This window comes from Salmo salar, chromosome ssa09 (genome assembly GCF_905237065.1).
Source record: "Salmo salar chromosome ssa09, Ssal_v3.1, whole genome shotgun sequence".
Taxonomy (NCBI): Eukaryota; Metazoa; Chordata; class Actinopteri; order Salmoniformes; family Salmonidae; genus Salmo; species Salmo salar.
In genome coordinates, this window is record NC_059450.1 from 144708952 (window position 1) to 144735468 (window position 26517).

The 26517-nt window shown below is 45.8% G+C and overlaps 1 protein-coding gene across 13 annotated transcripts in view; it reads right to left on the bottom strand.

Annotated features, from left to right (window-relative positions):
- LOC106613191 (roundabout homolog 2) overlaps positions 1-26517 on the bottom strand; it is a 606521-nt gene that overhangs the window by 36984 nt on the left and 543020 nt on the right. For 7 of the 13 annotated variants that reach the window (XM_014215205.2, XM_014215211.2, XM_014215208.2 and 4 more), the window contains 4 exons: positions 24584-24772; positions 19569-19595; positions 11897-11939; positions 2489-2616 (listed from right to left, as the gene is read on the bottom strand). In XM_014215205.2, coding sequence (XP_014070680.1) covers positions 2489-2616; positions 11897-11939; positions 19569-19595; positions 24584-24772 — 387 coding nt within the window. The remainder of the gene's footprint in view (positions 1-2488; positions 2617-11896; positions 11940-19568; positions 19596-24583; positions 24773-26517) is intronic. The other 6 variants (XM_014215209.2, XM_014215219.2, XM_014215218.2 and 3 more) reach the window with 1 other exon arrangement.

Sequence of the window (26517 nt, forward strand, 5' to 3'; positions counted from 1 at the left end):
TCTCTGGTTGACCTTTTCTTGTGGCAACAGGTCACAAATCTTGCTGCAGTGATGTCACACTGTGGTATTTCACCCAATAGATATGGGAGTTTATCAAAATCAGGTTTGTTTTCAAATTCTTTGTGGATCTGTGTAATCTGAGGGAAATATGTGTCTCTAATATGGTCATACATTTGGCAGGAGGTTAGGAAGTGCAGCTCAGTTTCCACCTCATTTTGTGGGCAGTGTGCACATGGCCTGTCTTCTCTTGAGAGCCAGGTCTGCCTACGGTGGCCTTTCTCAATAGCAGGGCTATGCTCACTGAGTCTGTACATAGTCAAAGCTTTCCTTAAGTTTGGGTCAGTCACAGTGGTCAGGTATTTTGCCACTGGGTACTCTCTGTTTCTGTCTCTCTCTACCCCCCCTCCCCCCTCTCGTTGCCTCCATCTTGTCTCACATCTTCATCTTCTGAGGTATGGCTGATGACACTACGCTGGACTGTTTGCCATTACTCAAGCGGTGACAGTGCCTATACTCTGCTGCTAGCGCGCAAGCCTCCCTCTGATGTGGTATGTAAATGTATATCCAAAAACACTCATGCAATACGCATACAGGTTTACATCTTTGTGGGGCTGGTAGCGGGGAGGTGAGAGGAGGACATGATGAATCATCTGAGCTAGGGTACAGTACAGAAGAGCAGTAGAGGAGTCAGATCAGCAGATATCATCTCATACTATATCTACAATCTCGCCTCTCTCTCTCCTCTCTCTCTCTTTCCTCTCTCTCTCTCCTCTCTTCCTCTTATCTATTATATATATATCTCTCCTCTCTCCCTCCTCTCTCCTTTTTATCTCTCCTGTATCTCTCTCTGTCTCTATATATATACAGTGGGGGAAAAAAGTATTTAGTCAGCCACCAATTGTGCAAGTTCTCCCACTTAAAAAGACGAGAGAGGCCTGTAATTTTCATCATAGGTACACTTCAACGATGACAGACAAAATGAGAAAAGAAATCCAGAAAATCACGTTGCAGGATTTTTAATGAATTTATTTGCAAATTATGGTGGAAAATAAGTATTTGGTCAATAACAAAAGTCTATCTCAATACTTTGTTATATACCCTTTGTTGGCAATGACACAGGTCAAACGTTTTCTGTAAGCCTTCACAAGGTTTTCACACACTGTTGCTGGTATTTTGGCCCATTCCTCCATGCAGATCTCCTCTAGAGCAGTGATGTTTTGGGGCTGTCGCTGGGCAACACTGACTTTCAACTCCCTCCAAAGATTTTCTATGGGGTTGAGATCTGGAGACTGGCTAGGCCACTCCAGGACCTTGAAATGCTTCTTACGAAGCCACTCCTTTGTTGCCCGGGCGGTGTGTTTGGGATCATTGTCATGCTGAAAGACCCAGCCATGTTTCATCTTCAATGCCCTTGCTGATGGAAGGAGGTTTTCACTCAAAATCTCACGATACATGGCCCCATTTATTCTTTCCTTTACATGGATCACTCGTCCTGGTCCCTTTGCAGAAAAACAGCCACAAAGCATGATGTTTCCACCCCCATGCTTCACAGTAGGTATGGTGTTCTTTGGATGCAACTCAGCATTCTTTGTCCTCCAAACACGACGAGTTGAGTTTTTACCAAAAAGTTCTATTTTGGTTTCATCTGACCATATGACATTCTCCCAATCCTCTTCTGGATCATCCAAATGCTCTCTAGCAAACTTCAGACGGGCCTGGACATGTACTAGCTTAAGCAGGGGGACACGTCTGGCACTGCAGGATTTGAGTCCCTGGCGGCGTAGTGTGTTACTGATGGTAGGCTTTGTTACTTTGGTCCCAGGTCATTCACTAGGTCCCCCCGTGTGGTTCTGGGATTTTTGCTCACCGTTCTTGTGATAATTTTGACCCCATGGGGTGAGATCTTGCGTGGAGCCCCAGATCGAGGGAGATTATCAGTGGTCTTGTATGTCTTCCATTTCCTAATAATTGCTCCCACAGTTGATTTCTTCAAACCAAGCTGCTTACCTATTGCAGATTCAGTCTTCCCAGCCTGGTGCAGGTCTACAATTTTGTTTCTGGTGTCCTTTGACAGCTCTTTGGTCTTGGCCATAGTGGAGTTTGGAGTGTGACTGTTTGAGGTTGTGGACAGGTGTCTTTTATACTGATAACAAGTTGAAACAGGTGCCATTAATACAGGTAACGAGTGGAGGACAGAGGAGCCTCTTAAAGAAGAAGTTACAGGTCTGTGAGAGACAGAAATCTTGCTTGTTTATAGCTGACCAAATACTTATTTTCCACCATAATTTGCAAATAAATTCATAAAAAATCCTACAATGTGATTTTCTGGATTTTGTTTTCTCATTTTGTCTGTCATAGCTGATGTGTACCTATGATGAAAATTACAGGCCTCTCTCATCTTTTTAAGTGGGAGAACTTGCACAATTGGTGGCTGACTAAATACTTTTTTCCCCCACTGTAAGGTATAGGACAGACCCAGATCTCTCACCTCCTCTGCCAAAGTTACTGAGGTCGTTGGGTCCCCCGGAGCCATTATTGACAGGCAGGCTGGTTGCAGGCCAGGAGTCTGCCAGCCACGGGTATCCTGGGTCACTGGCATTCAGCAGGCCTGGTCGGCTAGGAGGAAACACAGGGGTTGTTAGACATGGAAAGTGGTCATAGTTAGGAATAATAATAGGTCAAAGTTGCCCATGAATACTCTACATCTTTGAATAAATCTCTGAATATAGGGAAAACACTCTATCAATTATGGAATGTGTATTTTTGAATTATAGAAGCATCTCATGTTCCTTGACTGGATTGAGAAACAATTAATAAAAACCTGAGAGGGAATCAGCAGGGAGCCATTATGAAGGTATGAACTCAAACATATGTTCTAATGGTATATGTGTGTGTGTGTGGGGGGGGGGATAAGCTGGCAGTGAGCCTCCAGTACTAATGAGATAATTCAGAAACTGGATGTATGTTCACTATGTGCCTCTCATTTAAAGTTAGAATTCATTCAGGCAACACTGCTCTGTATCTGTCCTTTTCTCCTGCTGTGTCGTTGTCTCACTCTGACACACACACACACACACACACACACACACACACACACACACACACACACACACACACACACACACACACACATTAACACACACCCACACATTAACACACACACACACATTAACACACACACACACACACACACACACACACACACACACACACACACACACATTAATACACCCAAACATTAATACACACACACACCCACACATTAATACACACTCACACAAATTAATACACACACACACATTAATACACACACACACATTACACACACACACACACACACACACACACACACATTAATACACACACAGTAATACACACATACACATTAATTCACACACACACATTAATACACACACATTAATACATACATACACATTAAAACACACGCACACATTAATACACACACATGAATACACACACATTAATACACACACATTAACACACACACACACTGTCACAACGTCCACAGAAGGTGGCGCCTCTCCCCGGTCGGGCGGCGCTCGGCGGTGGTCGTCGAGGAATATTGGGAGAGACTGAGCGAGGAGTACTGTGAGATAGTGGAGGGGGGTGATGAGAGAGAGCTGTTGGTTTGGCGTAGTATGTACAGCATTTTCCCTGAGGATCATGTTAGCCGTCAGATGCCACCTGAGTCAGCTCCACGTACTCATCCCAAGAAGTGTGTTAAAGTTCCGGTACAAATGAGGCCGGCTATACGCACCATGTCTCCAGTGCACATTCACAGCCCAGTACGTCCTGTGCAAACTCTCCGTACTCACCGTGGGGAGCGTGTGACCTGTCAGGCACCATGTTTTGCGGTGATACGCACGGTGTCTCCAGTGCGCATTCACAGCCCAGTGCGTCCTGTACCAGCGCCCCGCACTTGCCGGGCTAAAGTGAGCATCCAGCCAGGACGGATTGTGCCAGTCCCACGCTCCAGACCTCCAGTGCACCTCCACAGCCCAGTACGCCCTGTTCCTGCTCCCCGCACTCGCCCTGAGGTGCGTGTTACCAGTCTGGCGCCACCTGTGCCAGCCCCACGCATCAGGCCTCCAGTGCGCCTGCCCAGTCCGGGGTGACCTGTTCCTGCTCCCCGTACTCGCCCTGAGGTGCGTGTTACCAATCTGGCGCCACCTGTGCCAGCCCCACGCATCAGGCCTCCAGTGCGCATTCCCAGTCAAGAGCTTCCGGCGACAGTTCCCAGTCCAGAGCTTCCTGCGACAGTTCCCAGTCCAGAACCTCCTGAGACGGCCCTCAGTCCGGAGCCTCCTGAGACGGCCCTCAGTCCGGAGCCTCCTGAGACGGCCCGCAGTCCGGAGCCTCCTGAGACGGCCCGCAGTCCGGAGCCTCCTGAGACGACCCGCAGTCCAGAGCTTGCTGAGACGGCCCTAAAGTCCGGAGCCTCCTGAGACGGCCCTAAAGTCCGGAGCATCCTGAGACGGCCCACAGTCCAGAGCCTCCTGAGACGGCCCACAGTCCGGAGTCTTCAGCGACGTCCCCCAGTCCGGAGTCTTCAGCGACGTCCCCCAGTCCGGAGTCTCCAGCGACGTCCCCCAGTCCGGAGTCTTCAGCGACGTCCCCCAGTCCGGAGTCTTCAGCGACATCCCCCAGTCCGGAGTCTCCAGCGACGTCCCCCAGTCCGGAGTCTCCAGCGGCGGTCCGCAGTCTCCAGCGGCGGTCCGCAGTCCGGAGTCTCCAGCGGCGGTCTGCAGTCCGGAGCCTCCGGCGATGATCTGCGGTCTGGTGACACAATGGCGGAGGGATCAGCTAGCGGAGCGGGGGCAACGCCCCGAACCGGAGCCCCCTCCTATGCTGGTAGAATAGCAGGATGTGAATGTTCTTCGTCCTGCACCAGAGCCGCCACCGACATTAGACCCTAACCCTCCCTGTTTTTTTTGTTGTTGTTTGGGGTTGTGCATTCGGAGTCCGCACCTTTGGAGGGGGGGGGATTGGTGCTGTCACAACCTGACAATAGAAAGCTTTTATTTTCTATGGTAGAGTAGGTCAGGGCGTGACAGGGGGTTTTGTCTAGTCTATTTTTTCTATGTTGGGGTTTTGTCTAGTTTATGTATTTCTATGTGGGGTTCTAGTTTTTGTATTTCTATGTTGTTTTTTGGGGGGATGATCTGCAATTAGAGGCAGCTGGTCATCGTAGTCTCTAATTGGGGATCATATTTAAGTTGTTGTTTTTCCCATTAGGTTATTTTGAGTCAGTGTATGTTGCACCTCTTCGTCACGGTTTGTTGTTTTGTTTATGAGTTTATTTGTATGTCTTGCATAGTTTCACAGTTTAAATAAAATGTGGAACGAAACACACACTGTGACTTGGTCCCATTCTTCAGACAGCCGTGACACACACACACACACACACACGTTAATACACACACACACAGATTAATATAACACACACACACACACACACACACACACACACACACACACACACACACACACACACACACACACACACACGTTAATACACACACACAGATTAATACACACACACACACACACACACACACACACACACACACACACACACACACACACACACACACACACACACACACACATTAATACATACACACACATTAATACACACGCACACATTAATACACACACACACTGCATAGACCCACATCATTCTTCCTCCCCCACATAGACACATTCACACATAACCTTGTTCATTAACATCCATTGATCCCATCAACCCCTTGTAGTGATGCCTTAGTTGATTGGCTGTCCTCCAGACCCGGCCCTCTCCCAGGTCAACTTGTGTGCTGCTGCAGCCTGTGGGATGGATGTACGGGGGCTTGCTCCATTTAACAGGTGTTGGGAGTCACTCCCATGGGTGTGGGGGCCTTAAAAATCTCCCATTAGGACTTGAACCTGTCACGGGTGACTGCTGGGAGGCCTTTAGGGCCACTTTACTGTACAATCACGTCTCAGCCTCGTTACCACGGGCAATACAGATGGAGCTAGATGAGATATGAGAGATGGAGCTAAATGTCTTTGTTTGTGTGTCAGTACATTGGTACCACACTAGTTTCCAATGGCTGAACCATACAGATGGATTCATATTTTCTACTGAATGTACTATGGTGTTATTTTTCTGCCCAGGGTAAAGAGAGGATTCAAAGACAGTGCTGTTTGTCTACAGACAAAGGCATCCGACAGAGTGTGGAATGAGAGGTTGAACTGAGCTGTTCAAGGTCTCCACAGCAGCAGCAGCAAGCTAGAGCTTTCCCTCTCTTATCCCTGAGAAATGGCTGGCTGCCACGGTCGGTCAGACAGGCAGCATCACATGCTCAACCGGATGGCTTCTGCTAGAGGGAACACGGCACAACAACACCCCACTGCTAGTGCCCTTCAGTCTCTGTCTCAGTCTCTGTCTCAGTCTCAGTCTCAGTCTCAGTCTCTGACACGCTCAGTGCTACAGCCCAGCACCCTTAAAAGCTGTGGCGTGCCTCATGCTTAACAGAGCTTTTGTCTCTGCTTCAGTGAGGTAACGTGATGTGCTGGCCCTGGGGAGAGGAGGGAGAGATGAGGGGGAGTGGAGGGGAGAGCCCCAGGACATGGTCAGGTAATGGGCGCTCTGCAGTCAGTCTGTCCCTCAGCCACAGAGCCACAGGTTATAATGAGAAGAGCTGTTCCATGGAGGGAGACTCCAAATGAACTGCAGCGCTGCAGAGACAGGAGGGAGGCGGGAGGCCCTGACAAGCTAAGAGCCCTCACCGTGGTTCCTGAATGCCAAAACAGGCCCTCGGGGGGAAGGAGTCATTCAAATTGATGGCTGTGCATCAGAGACATGCACTTTTTATAGGGTAATACATCTCATCCCCTACCACCTCCCCTTCTGTTTCTCACAGCGACATTCCCCTACTCCCCCTTTCTTCCTCTCCCTCCCAACCCATCTCTTTATAAACCCCATTTTCCTTTCTTTTTTTCCACATATAGCTCCTGCTTTCATCCCTCCTCTTTTCCTCCCTCACTCTCAACATCTGTCAGCCTACAGTTTCCTGGCAGTTGACAAAGAAATAGAGAAATGGAGAGGGAGGGCGTGTTTTCTCCTGTCGACTGCAGCTACACTGCACCACGGAATACCTGGTATGTAGAAAAATACTATACCACTGTCTCAGTAGCAGACCTACAGCCCTACACACCCCTAATAACCATCCACCATGCAGCACAGCGCAGAGAGACCAGAGAGACCATTTGGAAGACAAGGTGTTGGCACTGGAAATGGCTGCCTCGTCCTTGTATTCATCACAGGAAGCTGCTCCGGGAGAGGATAATTAGAATGAGAATGATTTCTATTGGGAGTATTTGTTATATGTGTGTTGCGACTCTGGGGGGGAATGGTCATACGTCTTCTGGAACCTCGACAAGTTATGTTTAATTCTAGTTGAGTTCGGGGATGTATTTCAGCCTTGGCCAAGATAAGATTTTGAATTTGTACTATTTTCCTGTCAGACTTTTTGGCTGTTTGTTATGAAAGGTAGCAAACCTGAGCAACCGCCCAGGATGCCTGATGCACAACGAGCCATAAACAAGCCAGACCAGAGATATGAATCCCAATACAACCACATAGATCAGATGTGTTCACGCTCTGCACGCCTACTGGTCAATACAACCCTCACTAAAAGCCTGCGCATCCAATTACACTTAAGACATGTTGAAACATGAATTTCCGTTGGATATTTTCCATTCATAGAGACTTCTGTCACTTAGCTTCTGAGTCCTGTCATATCAAGGAATCTCCATAGCAACAGTGTTGGCACAACCCGTTGGCTGCGGCGCTGTGCTCAACCCACTCTCTATAGAATCTGCTCTGGCTAAAATATTGATCAGCGCTGAGATAGTTATTACTAGCTCCTAATTACCATCTCACTATTGGCAGGGTAGAAGGAATGAGTCATTTATGAATTTCACATGAGCAGCCAAAGTCAAGCCATCCAAGTGTAGCAATCTGCAGCCTATTCATCTTCCATGAATCATTTATTCTGTGATCGATTAAGTGATTTGTTCAGTCAGGGCAATTTGGCAGCAGCCAATGAAGAGCTGGGAACAGACGCGACTCTATTTGCTATTGTCTAATTAATGCAATAAACATCCCAGGTAACAAATGAACACATTTCCCTGTGATACTGGGAGGGTCACTCTCACTCTGCAGGGGCAGATGGGGTAGCCGCAACATCTGGGCTTTGATGTCACTACAGTGACTAATGGACCAGGACCAGGGCTTTGATGTCACCACAGTGACTAATGGACCAGGACCAGGGCTTTGATGTCACCACAGTGACTAACGGACCAGGACCAGGGCTTTGATGTCACCACAGTGACTAACGGACCAGGACCAGGGCTTTGATGTCACCACAGTGACTAACGGACCAGGACCAGGGCTTTGATGTCACCACAGTGACTAATGGACCAGGACCAGGGCTTTGATGTCACCACAGTGACTAACGGACCAGGACCAGGGCTTTGATGTCACCACAGTGACTAATGGACCAGGACCAGGGCTTTGATGTCACCACAGTGACTAACGGACCAGGACCAGGGCTTTGATGTCACCACAGTGACTAATGGACCAGGACCAGGGCTTTGATGTCACCACAGTGACTAACGGACCAGGACCAGGGCTTTGACGTCACCACAGTGACTAACGGACCAGGACCAGGGCTTTGATGTCACCACAGTGACTAATGGACCAGGACCAGGGCTTTGATGTCACCACAGTGACTAATGGACCAGGACCAGGGCTTTGATGTCACCACAGTGACTAATGGACCAGGACCAGTGCTTTGATGTCACCACAGTGACTAACGGACCAGGACCAGGGCTTTGTGCTAGCTAGAGAAACACACCAAGCTTCAGACTTACTGCATCCTACCACTCTGGTGCTGTGTAGAAATGTCTCCCCCACTGACTTAAGCTATGACACATATAGAGTGCCACAGATACAGACCCCTCCGATTCAATCATCCGGGCTGAGAATCAGAACCACTTATGTGGAAAACTGAAGGAAAAACACCACAGCAGAAAATAGATGAGAGAAGACATGGCAAGTGGCGTGGTTAATTCTTCGAGTGCTTGCTGGCGGCTCTGGCAGAAATATGGGCGAGCATGCACATCGACATACTATACACACTGCTCGCACACACACACACACACACACACACACACACACACACACACACACACACACACACACACACACACACAGAAAAACAAACTCATATACATATACACACAGTAGACTAAATCCTGGAAAAACAAACTCTCACAGACACACAGACGCTGAATAAGTTTAGAATCTCAGATGAGTGTGTGAGCTCTGTGTGGATTTACCTATCTACCAGAGCAGTAGAGTGACAGAAGTCTGGACTCCTCTGGGGAGCCTCCTGAATCCCTACAAAGGCTCAGTAACTGGTGTTATTGAGATGGGCCCCACTCTCTGCAACCCCTCTCTCACACACACACACACAGACACACAGACACACACACACACACAGACACACACACAGACACACACAGACACACACACAGAGAGAGAGCGAGCAGGATGTGTGGGGTGCAGCAGGGGTACCTCCACACCTCTCCCCTGGGTAATTATTTTGACATTATTACATGTGCTCGAATCTCAGTCGCCTTGGCAAAGTGACAGGCAAATGTATCACTCCAGGGGGCTTCTGGGTTATCTGTAGCCGGCAGGGGAAGATAAATGATCAAATAAAAGCTCTCTCTGCTTAAATTGTTTCTACTAATTCCGTGGGGAGATTTATGAGTCTATTGATGCGTGAACGGAGATGTGTTAGGGATGTATGTTTGCACACAGGTCTGTGAGCGACGTAAACACGCAGGTATTGGTTATCTATAGATCCATCAGTCATCTATCAGCGTTAGAGCTTGCTCAGTGCAGCGCAGACATAATACATACTTTAGGAAGATGAGCCAAGGGTACTATAGTGAAGATGTGTAAAGTCCAGGACAGAGGTCAGCACAGCTTTAGATGCATGTTGTTGATAATAACACCGTTATGGTCTAATGTTATAGCATAATGTTATAGCATAATGTAATAGCATAATGTTATAGTCTAATGTTATAGCATTATGTTATAGTATAATGTTATAGTCTAATATTATAGCATTATGTTATAGCATTATGTTATAGCATAATGTAATAGTATAATGTAATAGCATAATGTTATAGTATAATGTTATAGTGTAATGTTATAGCATAAAGTTATAGTATAATGTTATAGTGTAATGTTATAGCATAATGTTATAGCATAATGTTATAGTGTAATGTTATAGCGTAATGTTATAGTATAATGTTATAGCATAATGTTATAGTATAATGTTATAGCATAATGTTATAGTATAATGTTATAGCATTATGTTATAGTATAATGTTATAGTCTAATGTTATAGCATAATGTTATAGTATAATGTTATAGTATAATGTTATAGCATTATGTTATAGTATAATGTTATAGTCTAATGTTATAGCATAATGTTATAGCATAATGTTATAGTATAATGTTATAGTATAATGTTATAGCATAATGTTATAGCATTATGTTATAGTATAATGTTATAGTATAATGTTATAGTATAATGTTATAGTCTAATGTTATAGCATAATGTTATAGCATTATGTTATAGTATAATGTTATAGTCTAATGTTATAGCATTATGTTATAGTATAATGTTATAGTATAATGTTATAGCATAATGTTATAGCATAATGTAATAGCATAATGTTATAGTCTAATGTTATAGCATTATGTTATAGTATAATGTTATAGTCTAATATTATAGCATTATGTTATAGCATTATGTTATAGCATAATGTAATAGTATAATGTAATAGCATAATGTTATAGTATAATGTTATAGTGTAATGTTATAGCATAAAGTTATAGTATAATGTTATAGTGTAATGTTATAGCATAATGTTATAGCATAATGTTATAGTGTAATGTTATAGCGTAATGTTATAGTATAATGTTATAGCATAATGTTATAGTATAATGTTATAGCATAATGTTATAGTATAATGTTATAGCATTATGTTATAGTATAATGTTATAGTCTAATGTTATAGCATAATGTTATAGTATAATGTTATAGTATAATGTTATAGCATTATGTTATAGTATAATGTTATAGTCTAATGTTATAGCATAATGTTATAGCATAATGTTATAGTATAATGTTATAGTATAATGTTATAGCATAATGTTATAGCATTATGTTATAGTATAATGTTATAGTATAATGTTATAGTCTAATGTTATAGCATAATGTTATAGCATTATGTTATAGTATAATGTTATAGTCTAATGTTATAGCATTATGTTATAGTATAATGTTATAGTATAATGTTATAGCATAATGTTATAGCATTATGTTATAGTATAATGTTATAGTCTAATGTTATAGCATTATGTTATAGCATAATGTTATAGTATAATGTTATAGCATTATGTTATAGCATTATGTTATAGTATAATGTTATAGTCTAATGTTATAGCATTATGTTATAGTATAATGTTATAGCATTATGTTATAGCATTATGTTATAGTATAATGTTATAGTCTAATGTTATAGCATTATGTTATAGCATAATGTTATAGCATAATGTTTGACTGGGTTGCTGGGTTTTCACAGTCTGATGGAGGTGGTTTGAAAGCCCTTCATAATAGAGGTGATGTGTTGTGTATGCTGTGGGTTTAGATTGGCAGAGTGATGATAGGTGTGGTGTTGTTTGGCTCTATGTGTGGAGAGAAGGGCTCTCTGTCCCTGATGGAACACTGACTGGAAGAACACTCACCTTCCATTGCTCATCAGACCCCCGTCAACACGCTGGAACGTCACTGGGGTCAGAGCGGAGGAGAGGAGAGAGGGAGCGCCAAGACATACAAGGAGAGAAAAGACAAAGCAATATGTTTGACTTTTCATATAATTTCAATGACATTGATGACCACATCAAGGCTGCATTGCCAACGCTAATACCGGTTGACCAGAGAGGGTTCTGATGGTTTTAGCCCCCAACCATTATCAGGATTTATCCTTGTGAACGATCGCAACACTGCACCCAATGCTCATGTGTCCTTCCAGTGTCTTCTGTAGCTGGCTGGATATTGATGGCTTCCCTAAGGGATGCAGAGGCCCCACAGTGTCCATTCTTATCATGGAAATTAGAACAAGGAAGCTGTGAATAAGGTAGCAGATTGCATTGCTTTGCATAAAGTGACACGTAATGTGTTTTTCTCAAAGACAAGATGCTTGATGAGAGCAGAAACTCATTTCATCTCTCATTTTTTGGTTTGAATTATTATCGGATTTGTGATTAAATCTCAGCCAAAATAAAAATGATTAGAAAAGGCAGAGGGCTCATTAATCAGGTAGAATTAGAGTTACAGATCTCTCTAGTAGCAGGGTACACTGACTAGCATGACGCTCAGAATCCATCTACATACAATAAATAAGGGTCTTTGTCAGCAGCTAGTAAAACTGTAGCAGCTCAGCGTAAGAGAACGTTTCATCTCTGCTCAACACAGATGACGACAATAATACATCAGAAATCTGAGCGTGCAAAACGTCAATGGATCACAGAAAATTAAAAAAAGAGAGAAAGAACCATAGAGTTTTGTAAATCACCCTGTGCGGATGACAGAGGAAATCACCCCATAAGGATGTCAGAGGAAATCACCCTGTGCGGATGACAGAGGAAATCACCCCGTAAGGATGTCAGAGGAAATCACCCCATAAGGATGACAGAGGAAATCACCCTGTGCGGATGACAGAGGAAATCACCCTGTGCGGATGACAGAGGAAATCACCCCGTAAGGATGACAGAGGAAATCACCCTGTGCGGATGACAGAGGAAATCACCCCGTAAGGATGTCAGAGGAAATCACCCCATAAGGATGTCAGAGGAAATCACCCCGTAAGGATGTCAGAGGAAATCACCCCGTAAGGATGTCAGAGGAAATCACCCCATAAGGATGACAGAGGAAATCACCCCGTAAGCATGTCAGAGGAAATCACCCCATAAGGATGACAGAGGAAATCACCCCGTAAGGATGTCAGAGGAAATCACCCTGTGCGGATGACAGAGGAAATCACCCCGTAAGGATGTCAGAGGAAATCACCCCATAAGGATGACAGAGGAAATCACCCTGTGCGGATGACAGAGGAAATCACCCTGTGCGGATGACAGAGGAAATCACCCCGTAAGGATGTCAGAGGAAATCACCCCATAAGGATGACAGAGGAAATCACCCTGTGCGGATGACAGAGGAAATCACCCCGTAAGGATGTCAGAGGAAATCACCCCATAAGGATGTCAGAGGAAATCACCCCGTAAGGATGTCAGAGGAAATCACCCCGTAAGGATGTCAGAGGAAATCACCCCATAAGGATGACAGAGGAATTCACCCCGTAAGGATGTCAGAGGAAATCACCCCGTAAGGATGTCAGAGGAAATCACCCCATAAGGATGACAGAGGAAATCACCCCGTAAGGATGTCAGAGGAAATCACCCCATAAGGATGACAGAGGAAATCACCCCGTAAGGATGTCAGAGGAAATCACCCCGTAAGGATGTCAGAGGAAATCACCCCGTAAGGATGTCAGAGGAAATCACCCCATAAGGATGTCAGAGGAAATCACCCTGTGCGGATGACAGAGGAAATCACCCCGTAAGGATGTCAGAGGAAATCACCCCATAAGGATGACAGAGGAAATCACCCTGTGCGGATGACAGAGGAAATCACCCTGTGCGGATGACAGAGGAAATCACCCCGTAAGGATGTCAGAGGAAATCACCCCATAAGGATGTCAGAGGAAATCACCCTGTGCGGATGACAGAGGAAATCACCCCATAAGGATGACAGAGGAAATCACCCTGTGCGGATGACAGAGGAAATCACCCCGTAAGGATGACAGAGGAAATCACCCCATAAGGATGACAGAAGAAATCACCCCATAAGGATGTCAGAGGAAATCACCCCATAAGGATGTCAGAGGAAATCACCCCATAAGGATGTCAGAGGAAATCACCCCATAAGGATGTCAGAGGAAATCACCCCATAAGGATGACAGAAGAAATCACAGCGTGCGGATGACAGAAGAAATCACCCCGTGCGGATGACAGAAGAAATCACCCCGTGCGGATGACAGAAGAAATCACCCCGTGCGGATGACAGAAGAAATCACCCCGTGCGGATGACAGAAGAAATCACCCTGTGCGGATGACAGAAGAAATCACCCCGTGCGGATGACAGAAGAAATCACCCCGTGCGGATGACAGAAGGAGAGAAGGAAAAAAGAGAATCCTACTTGAGTCTAGAAGTAGCTGATAGTAGTGTGGCTTATTTAATCATATCCTGTGATCCATTGACGTTTTGCACGCTCAGATTTCTGATGTATTATTGTCGTCATCTGTGTTGAGCAGAGATGAAATGTTCTCTTACGCTGAGCTGCTACAGTTTTACTAGCTGCTGACAAAGACCCAAATGTTGTTCCCTAGATGGAGAATAAAGGGAGGTAGGGCTGAACATTCCTTCACTCCTCTCCTCCACTTTATTTTCCAACAAGCCAAGGCATGTGCCAAATAAAGTCTTCAGAGAATACAGGAAGAAAGGAGGAGAGGAGATGGGGTTTTCTTATTAGTGATAGTGTGACACAGAGAGGGCTGCTGGTAGGACAACCTCTTCACTTTGTCATCAACCAACCAAAACATCTTTACCACAATCATTCTGGAACTGTACACTAGCATGTTGCACTATATAAGTGAAAAACCAACCCCAACACAGTAATGAACTAAAACAAGAAAACCCCCTCAAAACCTTACTGTTATTTTGCTTCAATCATACCACTCTAGCTTATTTACATACTTTGACAGTGGATCTCCAAAAGAAAATGGTTGACATTCCTTATTCACCATTACTCTATAGCTTCTTCTCTTTATTCCACTACCAAGAAACTAATCTCTCTCCCTCTATCTCTCCTACAGTATATCTCTCTCTCCTATCTCTCCTACAGTATCTCTCTCTCTCCTACAGTATCTCTCTCTCTCTCCTACAGTATCTCTCTCTCATATATCTCCTGTAGTATATCTCTCTCTGCTATCTCTCCTACAGTATATCTCTCTCTCCTATCTCTCCTACAGTATCTCTCCTACAGTATCTCTCTCTCCCTCTCCTACAGTATCTCTCTCTCCTATATCTCCTATAGTATATCTCTCTCTGCTATCTCTCCTACAGTATATCTCTCTCTCCTATCTCTCCTACAGTATCTCTCCTACAGTATCTCTCTCACCCTCTCCTATCTCTCCTACAGTATCTCTCTCTCTCTCCCTGTCCTATCTCTCCTACAGTATATCTCTCTCTTTCTCCCTCTCCTATCTCTCCTACAGTATCTCTCTCTTTCTCCCTCTCCTATCTCTCCTACAGTATCTCTCTCTCTTTCTCCCTCTCCTATCTCTCCTACAGTATCTCTCTCTTTCTCCCTCTCCTATCTCTCCTACAGTATCTCTCTCTCTTTCCCCCTCTCCTATCTCTCCTACAGTATCCCTCTCTCTTTCTCCCTCTCCTATCTCTCCTACAGTATCTCTCTCTCTCTCTCCCTCTCCTATCTCTCCTACAGTATCTCTCTCTCTCCCTCTCCTATCTCTCCTACAGTATCTCTCTCTCTCCCTCTCCTATCTCTCCTACAGTATCTCTCTCTCTCCCTCTCCTATCTCTCCTACAGTATCTCTCTCTCTCCCTCTCCTATCTCTCCTACAGTATCTCTCTCTCTCCCTCTCCTATCTCTCCTACAGTATCTCTCTCTCTCTCACTATATTTCCTAGGAGGAAGAAGAGGATGGAGAAGGGAATAGGGAGGCTGATACTGTGCTCTGCGGTGTGGAAGCCTCTGATGTCCCTATCTTTGCTCAGACACATTTATTCTCCGCTGTGGAGGACTTTAATGTTACCCAGCCTGACGTGGCTGTGCCCTGCTCCTTCCTCCAGATAAGCACTTCTCCAATATGAATAGGGATGAATCCTCTTTAATAAGCATTAAGGGGTGAAGACATAATCAGCGTATAAAATCCCATCAAATCTTCTTCCCTGCTGGTCGCGTGCCTCGAAAACCTGTGATTAACCTGTCCTGTATGACAGCTTTACTGTAGGAGTCAGGGACAGACAGTAGGACACTGTGTGTGGGCATCACCTCATCTCCTAGCTCACATCCTAAATGACACACTACCTCACTCATACACTCAGTGACATTAAAATACAACCACCAAAATATTCATATCTAAACCAGTCCTCTTTGTCCCCTTCAGTCCTTGACTCATTGTCCTCTCCCGGTGGACACCACCCTGATCCTCCCGCCTCAGTGCAGTGTGCTTACAATCTAATACATACACACATACACTATTCACTTTCACTAGTACGTTTGAGTGGAACACTTATCTTCCAGCGGCCAGAGCACCAGGTGAGAATAGGGAGTGGGTGACTGTCTACAGGGAGATCGGGCAGAGGAGCAGGGGGTGTATCACAGATAGGATTTGCTGACTGGAGTGGCTAAGCTACAGCCAGGACCCCCAGCCAGCCTCCCTGCACTGGCGTTATCTCAGTCGCACTGCTGGTACTGGACCAGTAGAGAAGAACCCCAGTCTGAGGGACTCATTTCATATGTAATGGACTCTGTTCTCCTCAATTCATCCATATCTCTCCAGGAGAGTACACTGAGCAGACAGAGGCTTTTCTCTCCTGTATTTACACTTTCTTACATCGAGAGACAGGGGCTGATTGCTTGCTTGCTCAGCATTGGTGCCAGTCAGGTCCACTTTGGGAGAGCATGTACTGTAAATCCTTTACAGTATAGGGGGCTAACATTGTTACAGTTATCAATTTAACTGCAATTAACCAATTAGTCCATGGTGTATAGAGTAGCAGAGCCACTTAACGCTATGAAGAGGGATAAAGAAGACTACCAGAGTAGCCGTTGAGGATATTTTAGAAGGGCAACATAATCACATATATAATCCCCAATCAACACCAACAGCTGTAGAAAGAGAAGGACCCCTTCAAGCCCAATGCATACCTCACAGGAATATCAATAGGAGAGTGAAGAGTCTTTAGGAGGAATACCCACTACTATCAAAGAGGGGATAACAGAGTCTTTAGGAGGAATACCCACTACTATCAAAGAGAAGAGTGAAGAGTCTTTAGGAGGAATACCCACTACCATCAAAGAGGGGAGTGAAGAGTCTTTAGGAGGAATACCCACTACCATCAAAGAGGAGAGTGAAGAGTCTTTAGGAGGAGTACCGACTACTATCAAAGAGGGGATAACAGAGTCTTTAGGAGGAATACCCACTACCATCAAAGAGGAGAGTGAAGAGTCTTTAGGAGGAATACCCACTACTATCAAAGAGGAGAGTGAAGAGTCTTTAGGAGGAATACCCACTACTATCAAAGAGGGGAGTGAAGAGTCTTTAGGAGGAATACCCACTACTATCAAAGAGAAGAGTGAAGAGTCTTTAGGAGGAATACCCACTACTATCAAAGAGGGGATAACAGAGTCTTTAGGAGGAATACCCACTACTATCAAAGAGAAGAGTGAAGAGTCTTTAGGAGGAATACCCACTACCATCAAAGAGGGGAGTGAAGAGTCTTTAGGAGGAATACCCACTACCATCAAAGAGGAGAGTGAAGAGTCTTTAGGAGGAATACCCACTACTATCAAAGAGGGGATAACAGAGTCTTTAGGAGGAATACCCACTACTATCAAAGAGGAGAGTGAAGAGTCTTTAGGAGGAATACCCACTACTATCAAAGAGGAGAGTGAAGAGTCTTTAGGAGGAATACCCACTACCATCAAAGAGGAGAGTGAAGAGTCTTTATGAGGAATACCCACTACTATCAAAGAGGAGAGTGAAGAGTCTTTAGGAGGAATACCCACTACTATCAAAGAGGAGAGTGAAGAGTCTTTAGGAGGAATACCCACTACCATCAAAGAGGAGAGTGAAGAGTCTTTAGGAGGAATACCCACTACCATCAAAGAGGAGAGTGAAGAGTCTTTAGGAGGAATACCCACTACCATCAAAGAGGAGAGTGAAGAGTCTTTAGGAGGAATACCCACTACCATCAAAGAGGAGAGTGAAGAGTCTTTAGGAGGAATACCCACTACCATCAAAGAGGGGAGTGAAGAGTCTTTAGGAGGAATACCCACTACCATCAAAGAGGGGATAACAGAGTCTTTAGGAGGAATACCCACTACTATCAAAGAGGAGAGTGAAGAGTCTTTAGGAGGAATACCCACTACTATAAAAGAGGAGAGTGAAGAGTCTTTAGGAGGAATACCCACTACTATCAAAGAGGAGAGTGAAGAGTCTTTATGAGGAATACCCACTACCATCAAAGAGGGGAGTGAAGAGTCTTTAGGAGGAATACCCACTACCATCAAAGAGGAGAGTGAAGAGTCTTTAGGAGGAATACCCACTACTATCAAAGAGGAGAGTGAAGAGTCTTTAGGAGGAATACCCACTACCATCAAAGAGGAGAGTGAAGAGTCTTTAGGAGGAATACCCACTACTATCAAAGAGGAGAGTGAAGAGTCTTTAGGAGGAATACCCACTACCATCAAAGAGGGGAGAACAGAGTCTTTAGGAGGAATACCCACTACTACCAAAGAGGAGAGTGAAGAGTCTTTAGGAGGAATACCCACTACTACCAAAAAGGGGAGTGAAGAGTCTTTAGGAGGAATACCCACTACCATCAAAGAGGAGAGTGAAGAGTCTTTAGGAGGAATACCCACTACCATCAAAGAGGAGAGTGAAGAGTCTTTAGGAGGAATACCCACTACTATCAAAAAGGGGAGTGAAGAGTCTTTAGGAGGAGTACCCACTACTATCAAAAAGGGGAGTGAAGAGTCTTTAGGAGGAATACCCACTACTATCAAAGAGGAGAGTGAAGAGTCTTTAGGAGGAATACCCACTACTATCAAAGAGGAGAGTGAAGAGTCTTTGGGAGGAATACCCACTACTATCAAAGAGGGGAGTGAAGAGTCTTTGGGAGGAATACCCACTACTATCAAAGAGGGGAGTCCCAACAGGAATACCAGACAGAGAGAGGAACATCACAGCCAGAGGATGGAGGTTCAGTGAAACACCGATGGTCACAACAGCCAAACACAGCAGCACAGTACAGTATGACAACCAGGCTGATGACTGAGCAGGGATGGGACAGCTGTTTGCAGTGCTCAGGCCCTGCCCTATTACAAATCCAGAGTGTTTTCAAAGGATGAATTTAAGCTATTTCAGGCCATCTCTTCTAGCAGTAAGAAAAGAGGTGAAATATGGGTTTTTGCCACCTCAAGCTGGGGTTTGGATTTATATTGGGCAAGACCTGGAATCTGTCAAACATATATAATGTAGGCAGGAGAGGAGAGGAGGGACCTGTGGCGGGATGTGGGGGGACGGACGGACGGACAAATGAACAGTACCTGCAGGGGTGAAGGTGAAGGACTGAACTGTAAAACAAGAAGACAGAGAAGTCGTGTGTTAAAAGCCTACAGAGGTGCTGTAAGCGTTGCTTTGGGGGCCTCTGCACACTGGGGCTGGGGGCCAGGGAGGCGAAAGGGGGGCAGAGGAGAGGAGCCAACCCCATGACCCAGTATGCATGGCGGCAGCCAGGAAAGCAGCTCAGAGGCCAGAGAGATGTAGAGACAACAGAAACAAATCAAAGAAAACACAACATATACAAAATGTAGCAAACAGAAATGAAGGACAGGCTACAGCCATTTGACTGACTGTAGCAAGATCAAAAGTCAGTTTGCGCTAAGACATTGAATAAATGTCAAAAAAGAGATGTGCAAGAAGAAAAAAGCCAACCTTTTGAGAGATAACAATTTTCTTGTACAAAAGCCATTGTTGAATAACATTACATGCATTACTAATATTCTGTCTATCTCCAACTCTCTAATTAAATAGTCTGGCAGTGGAAGACTGTCCATGGTGGATGGCTGTATTGACTATCTCCAACTCTCTAATTAAATAGTCTGGCAGTGGAAGACTGTCCATGGTGGATGGCTGTATTGACTATCTCCAACTCTCTAATTAAATAGTCTGGCAGTGGAAGACTGTCCATGGTGGATGGCTGTATTGACTATCTCCAACTCTCTAATTAAATAGTCTGGCAGTGGAAGACTGTCCATGGTGGATGGCTGTATTGACTATCTCCTACTCTCTAATTAAATAGTCTGGCAGTGGAAGACTGTCCATGGTGGATGGCTGTATTGACTATCTCCTACTCTCTAATTAAATAGTCTGGCAGTGGAAGACTGTCCATGGTGGATGGCTGTATTGACTATCTCCAACTCTCTAATTAAATAGTCTGGCAGTGGAAGACTGTCCATGGTGGATGGCTGTATTGACTATCTCCAACTCTCTAATTAAATAGTCTGGCAGTGGAAGACTGTCCATGGTGGTTGGCTGTATTGACTGAGGTCGAACACCCACACTCTGAAATGTCAGGGTCGGTGTAGGAGGATGGATGGACTGGCTCCAGCTCCAGCATGGCTCAGTCCTGAGTGACCGGCCAGACTAGCAGAGAATCAGTTGTACCAGCAACCCAACCCACGCAACCCCTGCCACCCTAGGAGAGTATCAACACCGTGGGAGGACGTGTCAAACATTACAACCATCACAACATGATTCACACCAACACTCTGCTCTGACAGTACAGATATAGAAATACCCCTTCACAATAGAGTTAATAAAGAAGTCATTAAAACACAGTTTAGTGATGCCTTTGAGGAAGTTTGTTGAGTGCTCTGTATTCGTGGCAAGAAGCAAACTCCCAGAGGTAGAGTGTGTGAACCTACAGTACGGTTTGTATGTTGTGTGCAGAATTTGCGTCTGTGTGTACTCTCCAGGAGGCTGGTCTAACCTGCGTAGTTGCTGTGTGTACTCTCCAGCCTACTGGTCTAACCTGCGTAGTTGCTGTGTGTACTCTCCAGAAGGCTGGTCTAACCTGCGTAGTTGCTGTGTGTACTCTCCAGCCTGCTGGTCTAACCTGCGTAGTTGCTGTGTGTATTCTCCAGAATGCTGGTCTAACCTGCGTAGTTGCTGTGTGTATTCTCCAGCCTACTGGTCTAACCTGCGTAGTTGCTGTGTGTACTCTCCAGCCTACTGGTCTAACCTGCGTAGTTGCTGTGTGTACTCTCCAGAATGCTGGTCTAACCTGCGTAGTTGCTGTGTGTACTCTCCAGCCTACTGGTCTAACCTGCGTAGTTGCTGTGTGTACTCTCCAGAATGCTGGTCTAAACTGCGTAGTTGCTGTGTGTTCTCTCCAGCCTACTGGTCTAACCTGCGTAGTTGCTGTGTGTACTCTCCAGCCTACTGGTCTAACCTGCGTAGTTGCTGTGTGTACTCTCCAGCCTACTGGTCTAACCTGCGTAGTTGCTGTGTGTACTCTCCAGCCTACTGGTCTAACCTGCGTAGTTGCTGTGTGTACTCTCCAGCCTACTGGTCTAACCTGCGTAGTTGCTGTGTGTACTCTCCAGAATGCTGGTCTAACCTGCGTAGTTGCTGTGTGTACTCTCCAGAATGCTGGTCTAACCTGCGTAGTTGCTGTGTGTACTCTCCAGAATGCTGGTCTAACCTGCGTAGTTGCTGTGTGTACTCTCCAGAATGCTGGTCTAACCTGCGTAGTTGCTGTGTGTACTCTCCAGCCTACTGGTCTAACCTGCGTAGTTGCTGTGTGTACTCTCCAGCCTACTGGTCTAACCTGCGTAGTTGCTGTGTGTATTCTCCAGCCTACTGGTCTAACCTGCGTAGTTGCTGTGTGTACTCTCCAGAATGCTGGTCTAACCTGCGTAGTTGCTGTGTGTATTCTCCAGAATGCTGGTCTAACCTGCGTAGTTGCTGTGTGTACTCTCCAGAATGCTGGTCTAACCTGCGTAGTTGCTGTGTGTACTCTCCAGAATGCTGGTCTAACCTGCGTAGTTGCTGTGTGTACTCTCCAGCCTACTGGTCTAACCTGCGTAGTTGCTGTGTGTACTCTCCAGAATGCTGGTCTAACCTGCGTAGTTGCTGTGTGTACTCTCCAGAATGCTGGTCTAACCTGCGTAGTTGCTGTGTGTACTCTCCAGCCTACTGGTCTAACCTGCGTAGTTGCTGTGTGTACTCTCCAGCCTACTGGTCTAACCTGCGTAGTTGCTGTGTGTTCTCTCCAGAATGCTGGTCTAACCTGCGTAGTTGCTGTGTGTACTCTCCAGAATGCTGGTCTAACCTGCGTAGTTGCTGTGTGTTCTCTCCAGAATGCTGGTCTAACCTGCGTAGTTGCTGTGTGTACTCTCCAGAATGCTGGTCTAACCTGCGTAGTTGCTGTGTGTTCTCTCCAGAATGCTGGTCTAACCTGCGTAGTTGCTGTGTGTACTCTCCAGAATGCTGGTCTAACCTGCGTAGTTGCTGTATGTACTCTCCAGAATGCTGGTCTAACCTGCGTAGTTGCTGTGTGTACTCTCCAGCCTACTGGTCTAACCTGCGTAGTTGCTGTGTGTACTCTCCAGAATGCTGGTCTAACCTGCGTAGTTGCTGTGTGTACTCTCCAGAATGCTGGTCTAACCTGCGTAGTTGCTGTGTGTACTCTCCAGAATGCTGGTCTAACCTGCGTAGTTGCTGTGTGTACTCTCCAGCCTACTGGTCTAACCTGCGTAGTTGCTGTGTGTACTCTCCAGCCTACTGGTCTAACCTGCGTAGTTGCTGTGTGTATTCTCCAGCCTACTGGTCTAACCTGCGTAGTTGCTGTGTGTACTCTCCAGCCTACTGGTCTAACCTGCGTAGTTGCTGTGTGTTCTCTCCAGGATGCTGGTCTAACCTGCGTAGTTGCTGTGTGTACTCTCCAGCCTGCTGGTCTAACCTGCGTAGTTGCTGTGTGTTCTCTCCAGAATGCTGGTCTAACCTGCGTAGTTGCTGTGTGTACTCTCCAGAATGCTGGTCTAACCTGCGTAGTTGCTGTATGTACTCTCCAGAATGCTGGTCTAACCTGCGTAGTTGCTGTGTGTACTCTCCAGAATGCTGGTCTAACCTGCGTAGTTGCTGTGTGTACTCTCCAGAATGCTGGTCTAACCTGCGTAGTTGCTGTGTGTACTCTCCAGAATGCTGGTCTAACCTGCGTAGTTGCTGTGTGTATTCTCCAGAATGCTGGTCTAACCTGCGTAGTTGCTGTGTGTACTCTCCAGAATGCTGGTCTAACCTGCGTAGTTGCTGTGTGTACTCTCCAGAATGCTGGTCTAACCTGCGTAGTTGCTGTGTGTACTCTCCAGCCTACTGGTCTAACCTGCGTAGTTGCTGTGTGTACTCTCCAGAATGCTGGTCTAACCTGCGTAGTTGCTGTGTGTACTCTCCAGAATGCTGGTCTAACCTGCGTAGTTGCTGTGTGTACTCTCCAGAATGCTGGTCTAACCTGCGTAGTTGCTGTGTGTTCTCTCCAGAATGCTGGTCTAACCTGCGTAGTTGCTGTGTGTACTCTCCAGAATGCTGGTCTAACCTGCGTAGTTGCTGTATGTACTCTCCAGAATGCTGGTCTAACCTGCGTAGTTGCTGTGTGTACTCTCCAGCCTACTGGTCTAACCTGCGTAGTTGCTGTGTGTACTCTCCAGAATGCTGGTCTAACCTGCGTAGTTGCTGTGTGTACTCTCCAGAATGCTGGTCTAACCTGCGTAGTTGCTGTGTGTACTCTCCAGAATGCTGGTCTAACCTGCGTAGTTGCTGTGTGTACTCTCCAGCCTACTGGTCTAACCTGCGTAGTTGCTGTGTGTACTCTCCAGCCTACTGGTCTAACCTGCGTAGTTGCTGTGTGTATTCTCCAGCCTACTGGTCTAACCTGCGTAGTTGCTGTGTGTACTCTCCAGCCTACTGGTCTAACCTGCGTAGTTGCTGTGTGTTCTCTCCAGGATGCTGGTCTAACCTGCGTAGTTGCTGTGTGTACTCTCCAGAATGCTGGTCTAACCTGCGTAGTTGCTGTGTGTACTCTCCAGAATGCTGGTCTAACCTGCGTAGTTGCTGTGTGTTCTCTCCAGAATGCTGGTCTAACCTGCGTAGTTGCTGTGTGTACTCTCCAGAATGCTGGTCTAACCTGCGTAGTTGCTGTATGTACTCTCCAGAATGCTGGTCTAACCTGCGTAGTTGCTGTGTGTACTCTCCAGAATGCTGGTCTAACCTGCGTAGTTGCTGTGTGTACTCTCCAGAATGCTGGTCTAACCTGCGTAGTTGCTGTGTGTACTCTCCAGAATGCTGGTCTAACCTGCGTAGTTGCTGTGTGTACTCTCCAGAATGCTGGTCTAACCTGCGTAGTTGCTGTGTGTACTCTCCAGCCTACTGGTCTAACCTGCGTAGTTGCTGTGTGTTCTCTCCAGCCTACTGGTCTAACCTGCGTAGTTGCTGTGTGTACTCTCCAGAATGCTGGTCTAACCTGCGTAGTTGCTGTGTGTACTCTCCAGAATGCTGGTCTAACCTGCGTAGTTGCTGAGCCCCTTCCTCTTCTTCCTCCTCCAGTACAGCCAGATACTGAAGCCCATGAGGATCACCCAGCAGGCCCCTCCGATCCCCGCTATGAACGCTGGCTGCTTCACCACGTCTGTGATCTGCTCCGTGATGCTGTTGTTCCTGTTCCCACTTATGATCACGTCACGGAAGTCCTTACCTGGGGTGGGAGGGACAGGGGGGACAGGGGCGACAGGGCGGACAGGGGGACAGAAGGGAGAGGGGGGACAGTGTGAGGGTGTGTATGCCAGGTTGTTTGTTGAAGCGGTGAAAAAGGATTCAGCATTATAATAAACCATTTTTTTATTACAATTGCTAGCCGGCTGGGGACAATAGCAGTACCATAATAGTCCCCACATATTCACTAAGAGCTCAATTCTTTCTCAAGATATGCCTTCAACCTCCATGGGAGATGTACAGGAAAATGTGAATTTCATGCACAGACCTGTAGTTAGGATTGAGCTCCAGGTGTAGATATGGTAAGATACGAAGGCAACACCAGCCTCTCGTCAATAACAGCTAACATATTGACTGAGAGAGTAGAACATGGCTGTGGTGGGTGTGCTGTGAAACCTAACGTGCAGACAGAGAGGGGAGGGAGGCTAAATCCTACAAGCTGATGACAACCCCTCAGGTGATCCTGCTGTTTGGTTAGCTCAGACTCTAATTCACTTCAATAAAATAGACCATGTGAGATGAGAGGCACACCCTGCTCCGTATCGATCTACCAATCGAAGCTCACTCTGACTTGTCTGCCTGACACTATAGGAGTTGGTTCTCAGAAGAGTACACATGACAATATATCTGCAATCTTTGGCTTGGAGAACTGTGAGAGGGATTATAGGAGTGATATTGGGGAAAAACACTATGCTATAGGCCAAGCCATCAGTTATTGGTCATATCAGTCCCTGGTCCATATAAATTACACAGACCTACACCACAGCCTGGCTACACATCAGAATAACAGACCTACACCACAGCCTGGCTACACATCAGAATAACAGACCTACACCACAGCCTGGCTACACATCAGAATAACAGACCTACACCACAGCCTGGCTACACATCAGAATAACAGACCTACACCACAGCCTGGCTACACATCAAAATAACAGACCTACACCACAGCCTGGCTACACATCAAAATAACAGACCTACACCACAGCCTGGCTACACATCAGAATAACAGACCTACACCACAGCCTGGCTACACATCAAAATAACAGACCTACACCACAGCCTGGCTACACATCAGAATAACAGACCTACACCCCAGCCTGGCTACACATCAGAATAACAGACCTACACCACAGCCTGGCTACACATCAGAATAACAGACCTACACCCCAGCCTGGCTACACATCAGAATAACAGACCTACACCACAGCCTGGCTACACATCAGAATAACAGACCTACACCACAGCCTGGCTACACATCAGAATAACAGACCTACACCACAGTCGTTCGTTCTAAATGTTCTATTGCCATACTGGATGACAATGTTCTAGCTAGCCAACTACAGCAACGTTCTAGCTAGCCAACTACGGCTAACTTACAGTCACGTCAAACAGTGCAGCCAGAATAACAAGTAGCTGCATTTGTTTAAGCTATATTCTAGTGACAATTATTTGGATACATCCATAACAATGTGCTATTGATGAGTGATTTCACCTTGCATAGAACATGTGGTATCACCTCAGGACACTGTTGTTCAGAGGAGCTAGCCAACAACACAGCTAACACAATCACTTCAAACTGAAGCTGGAAAGACTGCAAACTAGCTGCACTTCCTTTCATTTGACCTGTTTTCTATTGACATTTATTTGTATATATCCATACAAATGATGCTGATTCATGATTTGGACTGAAAAAAGCTGCCTGCCTGTCTGTCTCGTCCAGACTCC